A 16,486-nucleotide genomic window follows, 5' to 3' on the forward strand; every position below is an offset into this window, starting at 1 on the left:
CTCCCCTTTAAATTTGTTGCTTGACAGATCAATGGTAGTGAAGATATCCAGGATCTCATTGTACATTGTATTTACACCTTTGTTTGTAATGGTCATTTAGTAGAAATAGCTTTCTGCTAACACATGATCTTCCCTTATGGTGGCCTTCATATATATCATCTGGTCCTCATCAAAAAATTTCATTGCATTCCAATTTTAAAATATTTTGTTGGCAATTCCCCTATAAAACCATTATGAGAGAGGTCAATGATGCGCAAATTTAGTAACACTAACTTAGTTTTAGGACTCTCTACTGCACCATAGAATTTATTGGATCGCAGGATGAGAATCTACGACCCCGTTTGGTTTGGATTTCCAAATGGGTTTTTGAGAGCCCAAAATTGAAAGCTCATTTGTTTATCTCTATTTCCCAAACTATTTTAAATTTATCTCTATTCCCAAAACTATTTCAAATCTATTCCAAAATTATCATTATTCCCAAGACTATTTCAAATCAAATTTATCTCTATTACCAAAATTATTTCAAATCTATTCCAAATTTATCTCTATTCCCAAGACTATTTGAAATCAAATTTATTTCTATTACCAAAGCTACATTAATTGAATCGATATATATGTTGAAGTATGCGGTACAGCATATTTTCAAGTTGATCAACTTTATTTCTACGTTTTAAGTGTATTTAGATTGAGCAGATCTAAAAACTGAAAAAAAAAAAAAATTGTATATTTGTTTTGGTATGTTTGTTAGCATTTAATGATTTTTTTAAAGATTCTTTTCATTTTAAGTGTGTTTAGATTGAGTAGATCTAAAAATTCAAAATCATTGATTAAAATATTTAAAAAGTTCACATAAACAATGGAAGACAGATTGAAATTTAAAAGTTATTTTTGAAAACTCTATAACCAAATAGAGTTTTAACAATTATTTCAGAATCACTAAACCAAATGAGTTTTGGATTTTCAATTTTCTAAAAATATATTCAGAATGTAAAACTAAACAAATTTTCAAAATTTGAAAACTCTTTTCACAAAATTATCTTTCAAAATTGATTCTGAAAACCAAACCAAACGGACCCTCTGTAAGAGTTCCCAACCAAAAGGGGAATGTATCTTCAATAAAATTATTTGAGATATCAAGAATTTTAATCTTGGCACTTTCCCTTGAAATTGACTACTACTAAAGTCAATCATCTTAAATTTGTTTTCTTTATTGTATGAGTGAGGAATGGGAAAATAAAAGTTGTTTCCTCTTAGGCTATATTTAGTTCATGGTAATGAAGGTTGGAATGGAATATGATCATTCCATTGGAATAACCATTCCGTTGTTTGGTTACCTTAAAAAATATGGAATAGGCATTCCAAATGGAATAACCATCCACTAATAGGACTGAATGAGTATTCTGTTTCAAAAATTATGGAATAGCTATTTCACTCGTTTATCTTTTCTTTATCGGGATAGAAATTGCCCTCCTTTAATTTCAACAAGATTCGCAATTTAGGCTTTGATACAATGCTTGGTATCTCTCTCTCTCTCTCTCTCTCTCTGTTTCTCTCTCAATCTTTATATCTCTCTGTCTCATTGCTGGTAATCGATCCTTTGTGTTCTAATCTGTACGAAAGTTGGATCTAGGGTTTCGATTTTGATCTGTTATGTTGGTACAAGAAGTTAAGATCGAGGATTTGGGTTTTAACCCAAGAGATATTGTGTAGTTTTAGGGTTTTGGTTTTATATTCTTTATAGGTTTTGGGTTTTATGTTCTAGTTTGTGGTTGAAATTTACATCCATTCATAGGTCTTTCTCTAGTCTCAATCGTCTTTTTCCCCAAATGCCAAAGAAGTTTAGAAGCAACAAAAGAAATATGTCGACAATGACGAAGAAATCAATTTTGAACGCTTGCATACTTGAGGAAGTCTTGATCGAAATCCTTGCAAGACTACCTGTGAAGTCTTTACTTCAATTCAGGTCAATCTGCAAATCTTGGTACTCCTTAATCACCAACCCAAGTTTCATCACCACATACCTCAATCGAACTAAATCAAACCACACTAACAAACTACTCATCAAGTTCAAATCTGAGAATCGAGATCACTGCTTGTCATTTACCGATGACAAGACATTTGGTGATGAGTTTGTGAATTTTGAATACCCATTTCAAAACTACAATGAATTTTTCAAGATTGTTGGTGCATGTGACGGGTTGTTGTGCTTATCGGATTATTATGGCTTAGACTATGCTGTTCTATGGAACCCTTCAATTAGGAGATTCATGACACTTCCTGCATTTGGTTCTTCTGTAATCGAGGATTGTTGCTTGCTTTGGTTTGATTTTGGATTTGGATTCAACCGCATGAGTAATGACTATAACGTGAAATTGCATGTGCCTTTGATGATCATCGCTTCTATGTTGTGCATAGGGTGGAGCTTTTTGCGCTTAGCACATGTTCTTGGAGATCCGTTTGTATTGGTGATTTATGTTATGAACTTCTTGGTTTTGATTCCTTGCCCGCATTTGTGAATGGGGCTGCTCATTGGGTTGCATTTAATCTAAGAAAGGATTGTGTTTGTATTTTGGCATTTGATATAGTTGACGAGGTGTTTAGGGAGATATCTTTGCCAAACCATCAAATTGAGGTGTTTAGGGAGATATATTTAATTTGGACGGCTGAGATCAATCTTCAGTATATATCAACGGCTCTGAATTATTTATTTCCCGCCCAAACACTTCTCTTCCTTAACCTTCTCACCTACCCACGTCTCTCTCCCCCTCTCTGCTCTCACCCACGTCTCTTCTTTCCTTCTTTATCTCTCTCTCCCTCTCTCCCTCTCTGTTTATTCTTCGACAGAACCCTCTCGATCACCGCCATCGCGACCACCTCTCTTCTCCCTCGTAGGACCCTATCTGTTTCTCCTTCTTCAACAGATCCCTTGACCACCACCATCACAACAGCCTCTTCCTCATCTTGACCACTTCAGTCCTCTCCTCCTCGCAACAGATCTCGCCAAAACCCTCTTTGCCTCTTTGCTACCGATGCTTGGCAAGGTACGATTTTTGTTTGTTTTGATTTCGATTTTTCTGAATTTGGAGGTAAAGAGGGTTACTACTAAATTGTGAGGTACGATTTTATAAACGTTAAATTTCGATTTCGATTTCGAATTTTTCTGATTTCGATTTTTCTGAATTTTTCTGATTTCGATTTTTCTAAATTTGGAGGCAAAGAGGGTCACTAATAAATTTTTTGTTGTACGAAAAATGCGAGGTACGATTTTATCACTTGGTGTTGGTGTATGCGTATTGAATCACTTGGCAAGGTACGATTTTTCTGAATTTGGAGTTTTTTCTGAATTTTTTTTTGGTTCATTGTAGGCGTTTAATGGAATTACAGCTGTGAAAACCCTAGGTCAGCTTTCAGTTTGTTGATACATATACATATATTATATATCTATACTTTTATACTATTATATAATGCACACAGCTCACTGGCTATGAACAATGCACTATTTTGATTTCTGAAAAACCTACTACAGTTCTTTACTTTTCCCAAAGGGCTAATTTCAAACTTTTATCACCAATTTTTGTTTATTTATTTATTTTTTTCATCCCTAAACTATCATTTTCATGTATTTAGTTCCTGAAGGTTTTGATTTCAGTTGATGTGGTCCAATTGAAAATGATTACACAAATCAGTAACTGTAGAAGCTCAATTTGATGAAATAAAAAAGTTAGGTAAGAACTTGAACAACTTAAATAATACAACGAAACACGCATTTTTCCTCCACCGTTGTTGTCTGTTGAGTTGAGGTTTGGAGTGAAGGACAGACCCATTGCCATTCTAAGAAGGGAGGGAGAGGGAGAGAGAGAGAGAGAGAGTTTGAGACAAAGTTGGGAGAGATCCAGAACAAGTTACACAGATTTGCTTTTCTCTTATCCCCACACCCCAATTCGCTTCTTTCCTCGCTCAGATAAATTCCCCTGTGTGTGTGTATATATCTATGCATGCATTTTCTTTTGCATCCGTGTTGTTAGAATGAAGATAAACGTTGCCCGTTCTGAAAAATCTAGGTGGTTATTTATGGGACTCAACATTTTTGAATTCTCCATTGCATGTGAGGCATGTGTGCATTTATAATTGAATCCAATTAAAGTCAGTCAAGTGGATCATCCTATTGTTGCTTTAATTGTTGAAAATTTAGTTAATTGTTTGTGGTTTTGACGGTTTCTAATGAATTGCTTGAGCTTTCTCTATGGGAATATTGATCTTGATTGTGATGCGAAGTAACACAGTATCTCTGTAAATTCATGTACACTATGTTTGTAAAATTAGTCATCTTTCGAAGTTCACTTTTTAATCTCTATGTAGTTTTTATTTCTGATCAATATTTGATTTGTTATAAAATAAAATCTGCTGATACATATCAAATTTTATCAAACAAAGTTTCTTTGTATCAATAAATTTTTTTCATATCATCTTTGGGAATTGCACAGTGTGCTTGCCACCCCACAAGGGTTGAGCCCAATTCCTGTTTTGACTTGCAGATACATACCAAGATACACCTTTAGTTGGCTGGTCAAACCTATGTGGTGGGTCATAAGTATGTGAACTTTTATCAATTTCACATGGATTCTGACTTTTCGTGTTTGTGAACTGATAAATGAAAGTTTTGTTCTTTTCTTAATAGAGTTTCTTCATAGGGCTGCTGATCTTACACTGGTTCCGTCAGCTTCCCTTGCAAAGGAGCTTGAAGCAGCTAGGGTAACAACAGGTAAATGAACATCGCCCAATAGATAACTCTCTGAAATTTCACATTGATCACGTAACAGAATTTGGCATTTATGCTTCTGCTTGAATTTTTATTTTATTTTTTTCAAATGTTTCTCTGAAAATAGCAGCTCATATCCATATTAATTCTTTGTTTATTTTCAGGTAACAAGATTCGTCTCTGGAATAAGGGTGTTGATTCCGAAAGCTTCCATCCCAAACATCACGCTCAAGAAATGCGAATAAGACTAAGGTATGGCTTTCTTTCAATCCTTAAAATTTCATTGCCATGTAATATGAGTTTCCTCCAAATGTTAATATATTGTTCTTTTTTTAATCAGTAATGGGGAGCCCGAGAGACCATTGATAGTCCATGTTGGACGACTAGGAGTTGAGAAGAGTTTGGATTTACTCAAAAGGTACTGCTCTTTTATTTCAAATGATAAGTATTTTCTGCTTTTGCAATTTAGGAAATATTACTTGCAAAATATTGACGGAATAATGCTTTTTTCATAATTATTATAAGTTGTAACCATTGACATTTGGGATGTGTGATTGAACAGTGTCATGGACCAGATACCGGAGGCACGAATTGCTTTTATTGGAGATGGACCATACAGGTATTTCTCTAAGGACTTATTGGCTGTTTAGTTTTGTCAACATTGCCGGAACAATCTCTATAGAATATAGTATAAAATGATTCTTTGTATTAAAAACCACAAACCGCTGTCTAACGAAATGAATTATTTATTTTTATATTTTTTCTTACATCCAATGATACACAAATTGGGCCATGATGATCGCCTGAATTTATTTTCCAGTAAGAACCATGGGCAAAATTTATTCATGTAGAATGATTTCTTCATGGCAGGGTGGATCTGGAAAAGCTGTTCTCCGGCATGCCTGCCGTATTCACAAGGATGTTAGGAGGTGAACCCTCAACTTTCCAATAAGGCCAAGGGGAATAAAAACACTCAACCAACTGGGGGAGGAATGAATATTTGAGATTTTGAACTTCCAAAAATGTTACTCATCGATATATTAGTTGATACATATGAGCTGATAAATACTGATATGTATCCCAATACAGTTGATATATATAGGATTTGAATTTTTGAATGGTGGTGGCAATTTGCAGGTGTTGCATCACTTCTGAGGAAGAGATCTATGTCATTTTCAGCCATTGAAGTGTGTGATCATGAAACCAATGGGGTTGAAGATGACTTATCAGATGATGGGTCACAAGCTGGCGAGAAGAAGAGAAGACTGAACTTGGAGCAAGTGAAAACACTTGAGAAGAACTTTGAGTTGGGAAACAAGCTTGAAACTGAGAGGAAAATACAGTTGGCAAGGGCTCTTGGGCTGCAACCAAGACAAATAGCTATATGGTTTCAGAACAGGAGGGCTAGGTGGAAGACAAAGCAATTAGAGAATGACTATGATGTTCTTAAGAGACAATTTAATGATATCAAGGCTGATAATGATGCTCTCCAATCTCAGAACCAGAAACTTCAAGCTGAGGTATGGTTTTCGAAAATTTTGTTTTTTCAAAAACAAAAATAATGAGGAGTTCAGAAACACTCATCGTTTTCGTTTTTGTTTGAAAACAGTTGTTGAAAATTTGGAAAAGTTTTTGAAAGTGTTTTTCTAAAAGACAGGTGTTTTTAGAAATTGCCAAACAAAGTTTTCAGATCATTTTTTTTAAAACAAAATTTGAAAACAAAACCAAAGGGAATTAATTCCAAAATTATTTTGATGCTTTGGGAAGATGCATGTGTTGATAACTGTTAGATTTTAGTTTGGACAAAATTCCCCTCTTTATTGCCAATTGAGTAAGCAACTTTTGTTTTCTTTTGTTTTTGTTTTTGTTTTTGTTTTTGTTTTTGTTTTTTTTTTTTTGGGTGGATTGATTAAGAAGAAGAAAAAAAAAATCAATTTGAATCACTTTAGATAGCCATAATTATGGTCGTCATTTTGGGTGTTGTTTCTATTTTTCAAGTTTTCAGAAACAAAAACAATGAGTAGTTCAAAAACACCAATTGCTTTCATTTTTTTGTGGAAGTAACTTTTTAAAAAACAATTCAAATAAGCTTTTTTCAAAAAACTTCAATTTTCAAAAACAGTTGGCAAGCAAATTTTCTGAGTCAACTTCTATTTTTTGTTTTCCAAAGTAAAAGACTATACTAAACTCACCCATATAGTTGTTGATTTTCATTCCATTCTGTTGCAAACACAGAAAAGAGCATAAAACATGCATTAATGAAATAAAATTTTATAAAATTCGCTGATGAGGCCCACTTTAAAAAAAAAATGTCTTTCATATATAGTAATGCTACAAATCCAGAAGATTTACTTTAGAAAATCACATAGAAAAAAAAAAAAAATCAATAGTCTACATCTATTTTGAGTGTGTGTGATCTACATTCCATCAACTTTAAATTTACATTTACTCACCAAATACCCCTTGATTCCTAGTGGTTTGACTTTCCTTTTGGCGTGCTTAAGATTCTCTTGTCGGAGGTCCGGCTTTCGTATCACTACTAGGATTGAATCTAGTCTTTGTCGAACTCCAAGAGTCACACACACACTTTTCTCATGGGATCTATGCTTTTCACATAATGCATCACTTTCTTCATGAGGAATTTTCTACAGACCATGCACATTGTGTTTTCTCGTAATGGTGCTTCTTGGATAGTCTTGTGTGTTTTAAGGTACTAATCTGAAATTCCTTGCTTGCTCCACCATATTATTTTTATCGTTTTCTTCTTGTTCACTGTTTCAGTGTCTGTGGTTGCTTTTAGTGAGGGGGAGTTTGGTTTCTCATTGCAAGAGTTGTTTAGCATGGACACATTGATATGTTTGGTAAGGGGATTTGGCTGTATGTTTTGCATGTTGCTATGCACTGTTTGCCCTTCTTGTATGTTCCTAGTACTTACATCGTCATATCATTGCTTGTGTGGTCTATGATCTTGCTTTTGTTGTTTGAGAGGTGTTTTTCATGAGTCTTAGTTTTTCATCTATTCATATTTTCCATCTCATGTTTCAAGATAATCGTGTCATATGTCTATTGTTTTTTTTGTGGGACTAATAGTTGTTTTGGAGATTGTGGCACTAATAACTGTTTTGCAGATCATGACTTTGAGAAAGAAGTTGGCTTTAGTTGGCTGTAATGGGTTGGGGTGTTTAGGATTTTATTTGTTAGGTGTGTTTTGTCACGGCATTGCCAAAGGGGGAGATTGTTAGGTTTTATTCTTGGCAACCCCGTTTGACAAAACTCCTTTCAGTTGTATTTATTTTCGCACTTTTATTTCAGTGAGGCTATGAGTGTTTAGATGCGAATCCAACCCGAATTGTGCTTTTCAGAGAAGGTACTACCTATGTTGTCAAATCCGGAGACAAAACAGTGTGTTGATTCAAATGTAATTTTTTGTGTTTTTGTTCTGTCCGCTCGAGCGGAGCCTTGTGAGCTCGAGCGTAGATTAGTAGGTCTCAGTATTTTGTCAGGGCAAGCAAAAATACTGGTGGGTGTGATTTTACGCTCGAGCGGATTATCCTACGCTCGAGCGCATCTCAGTTTGTTCGCACGCAGTTTTTGGTCAGTCCGCTCGAGCGGGCTGTGTTGAGCTCGAGCGGACCGCGCGATCCCAGATTTCCAGATTTGATTAAAGAGTTGGTTTTCTTCTGAAATTAGGATTGCTTTGGTTCTCTATAAATACTTGGTTTTCTCCCAAAACTAAGTGATGATTATTGAACTTCTCCAAATCTTATTTTTGGATCTTAAGGTTTATATCTGGAGAGATTTTGCTAGTTTTCTTTGATGTTTTTATTGAGTTTTCAACTCATGATTTAAAAAGAGTACATCAAAGGTTTGTTTGTTATACACAAAAGAGAGAGTTGTTCTTCAGTTGTGGATTCTGAAGAATTCGAGCCTGAAGCTTTGGTGGAATCCGGAGTGGCTCATCAGAAAGACAATTCCGTGGTGAAGATGGGGTTGGAAGAGACACATAGAGGTTGGTTCAATTAGGCGTTGTGGATTCGCTAGGTAATTGAGAGTATACCTGTGTAATTCCTTTTATTCTTCTTAGTGCATTGTCTTGTGGCTATTGCCCGTGGTTTTTTTTATCACAGTTGGAGGTGTCCAATTGTGGTTTTTTCTACGTAAAATCGTTGTGTCTCTTTTTCTTGATTGTTTGATTGGGATTGTTTTATTCTGCTTAAATTTGATACATAATCACAAATCAACATCTAGGGGATTTCTAGTGATTTTTCATTTTTTTCTTCTTCTCTTTCTTTTTTTTTTTTTTTTTTCCTTTGCACAATCATTGGTGGCTGACACGCTCAAGAGTATGGAAGCCGAACCAGAGAAGCATGGATAAAATAAGGATGGCCTGGTTGGTGACTCTGAGGTAGCCTTTTCCTCATGGCTAGACTGCAAAGAATTAAGGGGAAAGCCATGGAGATGCAAAAGGATGGTAGGTGGTTAAGAGACTCAACATCACCCATGATATGCTAGTATAGGTCAATTCCTCTAGAAACGCAAAAGATCAATGACAGAAGTCCATAAAAAAATAATCACTAAGGCGGAAGACTCCAAAATTTGCTAATCCAAGAGTGTGTACAGAATGAGACATACTAATCAAAAAACACACATTCCAAAATGAGTAATGACCACAGAAAGCACACACATATTAACATGTAATGGATATTCTCATTAAATCCAATATGCACCAAGGACCACTCAAAAATTTTAAGCTTGCAAAACCATACTAAGAAAATCTTTTTGGGATATTTTTTTTTTTTTTTTAAAAAATAAAGCAAGACAAAAAAAAAATGAACAAGCACACATTTTTTTTTTTAATTAAAAACAACACACAAAAAACCCAAAAGCTAAAACAAATAAACAAATTAACACAAGTCAAGTTTTCTCACCCAAATCTTTTTGATCTTAACAAAATTAAGTCTAGTGGTCTTGGTAAATGTCGCGGTGTTGTGAACACCCTCATGAATCTTGGTATTCCGCTTAGACATGTAAGGCTGTCTCCTAACCCAAAAAGTATTCGAATTTCTACCCTTTTGAGACACTTTCCCATGCAACTTATAACAATAAGGGCGAATATGACCATGCATACCACAATGATGACAAACAAAAACAGGGTGTCCAGAGTGTACCTTCTTTTCTTTTACCTTACCAACTCTAGGGAGTTTGAGAAGTCTTTCCTCTTGTTGAATCTTTTGTCCCCCCTTTCCTTGAGTTCTTGTATCATGAGATGTTGAAGCACTCTGTTTTTGCTCTTTCTTACCACCAAAGCCAATGCCACTCTTGTCACAACTCGTTTGTTGAGACCCAATGATATCCTCCAAGGTCTTTGATCCTTTGTTCCAAAGACCAATGGTAGCCATAGCACACTTGAGCTCTTCCTCTTTCTTGATCATTAGTTCTTCCAAAGCAACTTGTGACATCTCGAGAGATTCAATCTTTTCTTCATACATGGCATGGGTTTGCAGTAGCTCATTCCTCTCTGTCTCACAAGTCAACAGTTTTGCACAAAGAACTTGTCGATCATCAGCTACCTTGATGGCATTAATTCTGGCCTCGGAAATCTCCTCCTTAAGTTTGACATTCTCACATTCACATGCTTTGAGTTTCTTTGTGAGTTTGTCATTCAATTTGAATAACTTAAGAGACTCCTTATATAACTTTTCATAAGCTTGCTCAAGCTCTTCATTATCACTCTCCGAGGATTGATCATTAGTGGTATTCTCAACAGACCTCTTTGAATCCATTATCATAAATCAAACAAGATCTCGTTTTGAAGGAATTTTTTTTAAAAAAAAAAAAAAAATAGAACGACCTGCTCTGATACCAAATGAAAAATCACTAGAAATCCCCTAGATGTTGATTTGTGATTATGTATCAAATTTAAGCAGAATAAAACAATCCCAATCAAACAATCAAGAAAAAGAGACACAACGATTTTACGTGGAAAAAACCACAATTGGACACCTCCAACTGTGATAAAAAAACCACGGGCAATAGCCACAAGACAATCCACTAAGAAGAATAAAAGGAATTACACAGGTATACTCTCAATTACCTAGCGAATCCACAACGCCTAATTGAACCAACCTCTATGTGTCTCTTCCAACCCCATCTTCACCACGAAATTGTCTTTCTGATGAGCCACTCCGGATTCTACCAAAGCTTCAGGCTCGAATTCTTCAGAATCCACAACTGAAGAACAACTCTCTCTTTTGTGTATAACAAACAAACCTTTGATGTACTCTTTTTAAATCATGAGTTGAAAACTCAATAAAAACATCAAAGAAAACTAGCAAAATCTCTCCAGATATAAACCTTAAGATCCAAAAATAAGATCTGGAGAAGTCCAATAATCATCACTTAGTTTTGGGAGAAAACCAAGTATTTATAGAGAACCAAAGCAATCCTAATTTCAGAAGAAAACCAGCTCTTTAATCAAATCTGGAAATCTGGGATCGCGCGGTCCGCTCGAGCTCAACACAGCCCGCTCGAGCGGACTGACCAAAAACTGCGTGCGAACAAACTGAGATGCACTCAAGCGTAGGATAATCCGCTCGAGCGTAAAATCACACCCACCCGTATTTTTGTAACGCCCTAGAAATTAACCCATTATATATAACATTGACATGCATTATTTAAAGAAAACACTTTAATAATTCATTATAATATTCATCAGAGTCTTACTAAATAAAAGCATTACATGTAACATCAAATTAAATGCCCTACAGGCATACATCTTTCCAAGCCAACACTTGGACACAAAAGTATGAGTTCTAACTCAATTACAAATAAAGCCCTAGGCTTGAGTGTTTACATGTACTAACAAATAAAAGCAAACAACTGAAAATAGTCTTCAGAATCCAAGTCCTTCCAAGCTAAGTCCTTGGAGGTAGCTTATCACCTGAACCTGAAAATGATGTTCCCATAAAGGGTGAGCCACAGCCCAATAGAAATATACTAAACCACATATAAGCAATGAATAAAGCACTAGCATTCAACAGATGGTTAACCAAGATAATCAATTACTTCCTTTTACAATCTCATGACACTATTGTCTAAGACACGTTTTACTTTCCAACTTTATCAATATGACTCAGAACCTGGCCAAACTTACAACAGTGAATTATATATATCACATTCACATTCTTCCAATGTCAACAAACAAATGAGACTCAAGCTCAAATCAAAACACTTCATACTTCCAGATTGATACACATTTTAGTGCTGTATCAATAAAAACACTTCTATATAAATAAGCACACATAATCGTGATGCTAATGGAGTCCATCCCCTATCTTCCCCTAAACCGTGGAGTACATCCCCTATCTCCTCCCACACAAACAATGTATGTAAACACATAACACATACAACACACAATCAATACACATAATGTCTGTATTAATTCAACAGTCAAAATTGATGACTTAATCAATGATTAGTTTCAGTTATCCCTAATCCACATGCAGTGTCTACAACAATCACAGCTATCCTCCACCGATAGCCCAAAACAGTTATTTCTAGACTGAAAATAAATATATCAACAATTCAATGGGTGAGTGATTTAAATTATCCAACTACACCTCTTAATCAATGAATTCCTCAATTCCATGAATTTAACCATATTTCCCCAATTTCCTTTAATTAATTATACAAATTAACTTATTAATACCACTAGGGTTTTTCCCAAAATTACCAAAGTATCCCCAACATATCAAAATACCAAAACTTAGAACAAAACTTATAGAATGGAGTAGGAAATCCCTACCTCGAAGAAATAACCCCAAAAGAGAAGATGGAGATGAAGACCCAAACTTCAAAATGCTCCAAACTACCAACAATTCAGATTAAAACGAAGCCCTTGACTCACACACTCTTTTTAATGAAGGATCTAGGGTAGAAACACACCCTAAGTGGATCAAATCTAAGAGAGAAGGTGAGTAGGGTGAGAGAGAAGTCGGACCTTAGGGTTTGGAATCTAAAAAGAGGATGAAAAACTGATCAAATCCCGCTGCTGTCTAATTAAACTGGACAGGCTCGCTCGAGCGAAGAATTGGTCGCTCGAGCGACCAGACACAAGAAATACTCGCTCGAGCAAAGAAAAGCTCGCTCGAGCCAAGAATGCAAAGCTACAGGTCCATACCAGACGCAAACTCTCGCTCGAGCGATCAAACCCTGGATCGAGCGAAGAACCAAAAACAACAGCTCGCTCGAGCGACCAACTACTCGCTCGAGCGAAGATCCAAAATTCTGGACAGCAACACTTGGTTTCTAAACCCAACCAACCTGAAACAAACCTGCCCAACACACCCTGTAACTCCAAATGAGAAAATAAGGGACAACAACAACAATTATACAATGACAGAATCTACGGAACCTAAGTCCGAATACAATAATCAAATGGGAAAAAGACCGGGGTCGCTATAATTTTTGCTTGCCCTGACAAAATACTGAGACCTACTAATCTACGCTCGAGCTCACAAGGCTCTGCTCGAGCGGACAGAACAAAAACACAAAAAATTACATTTGAATCAACACACTGTTTTGTCTCCGGATTTGACAACATAGGTAGTACCTTCTCTGAAAAGCACAATTCGGGTTGGATTCGCATCTAAACACTCATAGCCTCACTGAAATAAAAGTGCGAAAATAAATACAACTGAAAGGAGTTTTGTCAAACGGGGTTGCCAAGAATAAAACCTAACACATCACACTCTCACTTTTAGAATAATATTCAAGATAAATTTTCATGAACCATTGCATTTTATTCCATATATATTTTATGTCCGATGCTATAATCAGTTTTTATGTATTCAAAACTTCTTGATTTTTCCTATCTAAAAAACGAACTTCCTGATTTTGAATCGAATGAATGCAGATAATAACACTTAAAAACAGAGCCAACAGAATCAATAAACCTAAACCAAGAGACAGAGGGTTCAAGCAGCAACAGAAGTGAAAACAGCTCAGAGATCAAGTTAGACGTCTCAACAAGGACCCCACCAGCCATGGACAGCCCTTTATCAAACCATCATCATGGCCATCCAATTATTCCAACAAGCAGCAGCAGACCCCTCTTTCCACCCTCCATCATCACCAGGCCCACTTCTGCTGCCGTGGCCCACCTCTTCCCAAACTCTTCTTCTTCATCAAGACAACCTGACCACAAGATCATTGATCATCAAAATGCTGTCAAAGAAGAAAGCTTTTCCAACATGTTTTGTGCCATTGATGATCAATCTGGGTTTTGGCCATGGTTGGAACAACAACACTTCAATTGAATTGAAACCCCCCCCCCTTGGCTGTATTAGAATCAGCAATGCTATATATTCAGAAAAAAAAAGTAATGTTACGTGTAATCTCATTTGTTATCTTATTTTCTCACTTGATTCTCACTTGAGACCCAATTACTGTGTTTAGAGATGAGAAAATACGATAAGAAATCTATATAATATGAGAAGAAGGTTTTGAATTTTTGCGAGATTCACGTCATTGTTGGGCCAATGTTCGCTGGAAAAACAACAGCTCTCCTTCGTCGAGTCAAATTTGAGGGCAACAATGGCAGGTACTTTGTTGACTTTGTTAATTTCCTGAATTTGAGTTTAATTCGGATATTCTGAGAAGTAGCTACAGATATAAGCTTTACCCAGATTTGTAAAGTTGGGGGTTCTGATTTGTAATTTAATTTGTGCAATTTATTCTCAACACTTTTATGGTGTTATGTAGTTAAGAAATTCGGAATGTTAATTAATTGTAGATGATAACAATGTGTTAAGTTTATGTTGGATGCATAAAGAATTTTATTTTATTTTAACTATTATTTTGGGGCCAACCATGTAAATGTAGAAATGTTGCAATAATAAAGTCAAGCAAGGATACGAGATATGCGGTTGACTCGGTGGTGACACATGATGGGACAAAGTTTCCCTGTTGGGCGTTGCCGGATCTGTTGTCATTTAGGCAAAAATTTGGAGATGAGGCTAATGCCAAGGTATTTCAAACTTGAACCATTTGATTTGTGTTTTTTTTGTTTTATAAATTTTTTTTTTTGGTTCAGTCTATGGTGTCCCAGTTGTTCTATGGGCTTGGTAGCTTCATAAGTTGGATGTGTTTATATTGTAAGTGATATTGAAGTGATGTTACTATCATCTTCATGGTTTTATGTAAGAAGAATTTGATTGTTTCTTGTGGCTTGACATTGTACAAGTTACTTTTCTAATTATTGGTGTTGGTAAACCATATGTGAGCTAATTTAACTGGTAGACAAGTAATCTTAACTGTTTAGGCTCTCTTTTTTATTTATTTTTTAAAATGTGAAACCAAATGCTATTCATGAGTAACACCATTGCAGTCCTATATTTAAGTTTGGAGTTTTTTTTTTTTTTTTTTATTTTTAATAATGCTTTTTCTATTATCTTCTAAATGCTGGTTACATGTTGGCAGCTGGATGTGATTGGCATTGATGAAGCTCAATTTTTTGGCGACCTTTATGATTTTTGCTGCAAGGTTGCTGACCATGATGGGAAAACTGTAATAGTTGCTGGGCTAGATGGGGACTACTTGAGGTTTTTCTTACAGATTAATTCATTTTTTTTTTCTTTTCCTTGATGCAAATTTGTGACGGGCCTTTGTTGTGGTGTTTTTGCTTGATAATATAAATATTTTTCGTATGCCCGTGCCTAGGCATACACAAAATTCATGTTAAAGTCAATAAATTTGATAAATTACATTTTAAATCAATACTTTTAAATTAAATTATATTTTAATCTTATAATTAATTATATTATTTCTTTTAGACACGGGTATACACTAGGGTGACACATTACTTTCATGGGTGATACATTTTTTAATTTTTATGGGTGATACATTTTTAAACCTCCAAACCAACCCTGGGGACTTACCTGATTAGAAACCCATACTTTACGATAAATCAAAATTTTATACTTATCAAACTCACCATAAATTAGATTTGTACTATTTATCAGCCCATAAATCAGTAGTTTTAAGGTGTTAAAATCTATTGCTAGATAAATTATAATTGTTGCCAAGGATATGCGGGCGGAATGTGATTGGCTAGATGGAAAAAGCAAGCAAGAAAAGCGATACTGTATTTATTATTAAAAAAAAGAGGAAGCTTTGGGTGACCCACCACCAACCCGGGAAGGGGGTCCGAAAATTTCACAACTTCTGGAAAATCACAATACTGTATTTATTATTATTTTTATTTTTAGAATCTTAATTTATTTAGCTTTTATTGTTTGTTGGACAAACTATTAAATTGAAATTCTTAAACAACATAATAATTATTTATTTGATAGTATTATATATATCAACTGGAATAATTGTTAGTTTTTATTGAAATTTTTAAACAACAAAATAATTATTTGTTTACTGGCAGTGGAAGTATTTCGGTGCTTTTTCGTGGGCTGCATCACTAGAGTTCTGGGTAATTTCATTGTTATTTTATTCAAGTTTTGTAAAACGTGTGGTATAAATAAAATTGTTTTAAGTTTTTTAAAAAGAATAGTATTTCTTCATATTTTTTCAATATTTTTGTCAAAACATATTACAGACTCTATAAATTTTAATATGATACGTATGAATTATAATTGTATTTTGATCACAACATTATTTGCACTGTGCCTGTAGGCACGGGCATACGCTAGTGAGAATCACTTGCACAATGGTGTG

At 35.2% G+C, this 16,486-nt stretch overlaps 2 protein-coding genes across 2 annotated transcripts; both read left to right on the plus strand.

Annotated features, from left to right (window-relative positions):
* Nucleotides 1-4,926: 4,926 nt before the first annotated feature.
* On the plus strand, nucleotides 4,927-14,124 carry LOC145794813 (homeobox-leucine zipper protein ATHB-13-like). The gene is made up of 7 exons (XM_082877170.1): nucleotides 4,927-5,011; nucleotides 5,100-5,177; nucleotides 5,322-5,378; nucleotides 5,630-5,688; nucleotides 5,897-6,284; nucleotides 8,263-8,279; nucleotides 13,694-14,124. The coding sequence occupies exons 1-7, from the start codon at nucleotides 4,995-4,997 to the stop codon at nucleotides 14,074-14,076; spliced, it is 999 nt and encodes a 332-aa protein (XP_082733296.1). The 5' UTR covers nucleotides 4,927-4,994; the 3' UTR covers nucleotides 14,077-14,124.
* A 108-nt stretch (nucleotides 14,125-14,232) lies between these two features.
* Nucleotides 14,233-15,531, plus strand: LOC145794814 (thymidine kinase a-like). The gene is made up of 3 exons (XM_082877171.1): nucleotides 14,233-14,360; nucleotides 14,642-14,786; nucleotides 15,239-15,531. The coding sequence occupies exons 1-3, from the start codon at nucleotides 14,299-14,301 to the stop codon at nucleotides 15,401-15,403; spliced, it is 372 nt and encodes a 123-aa protein (XP_082733297.1). The 5' UTR covers nucleotides 14,233-14,298; the 3' UTR covers nucleotides 15,404-15,531.
* Nucleotides 15,532-16,486: the final 955 nt, after the last annotated feature.

This window comes from Camellia sinensis, chromosome 7 (genome assembly GCF_055761805.1).
Source record: "Camellia sinensis isolate YWXY chromosome 7, ASM5576180v1, whole genome shotgun sequence".
Taxonomy (NCBI): Eukaryota; Viridiplantae; Streptophyta; class Magnoliopsida; order Ericales; family Theaceae; genus Camellia; species Camellia sinensis.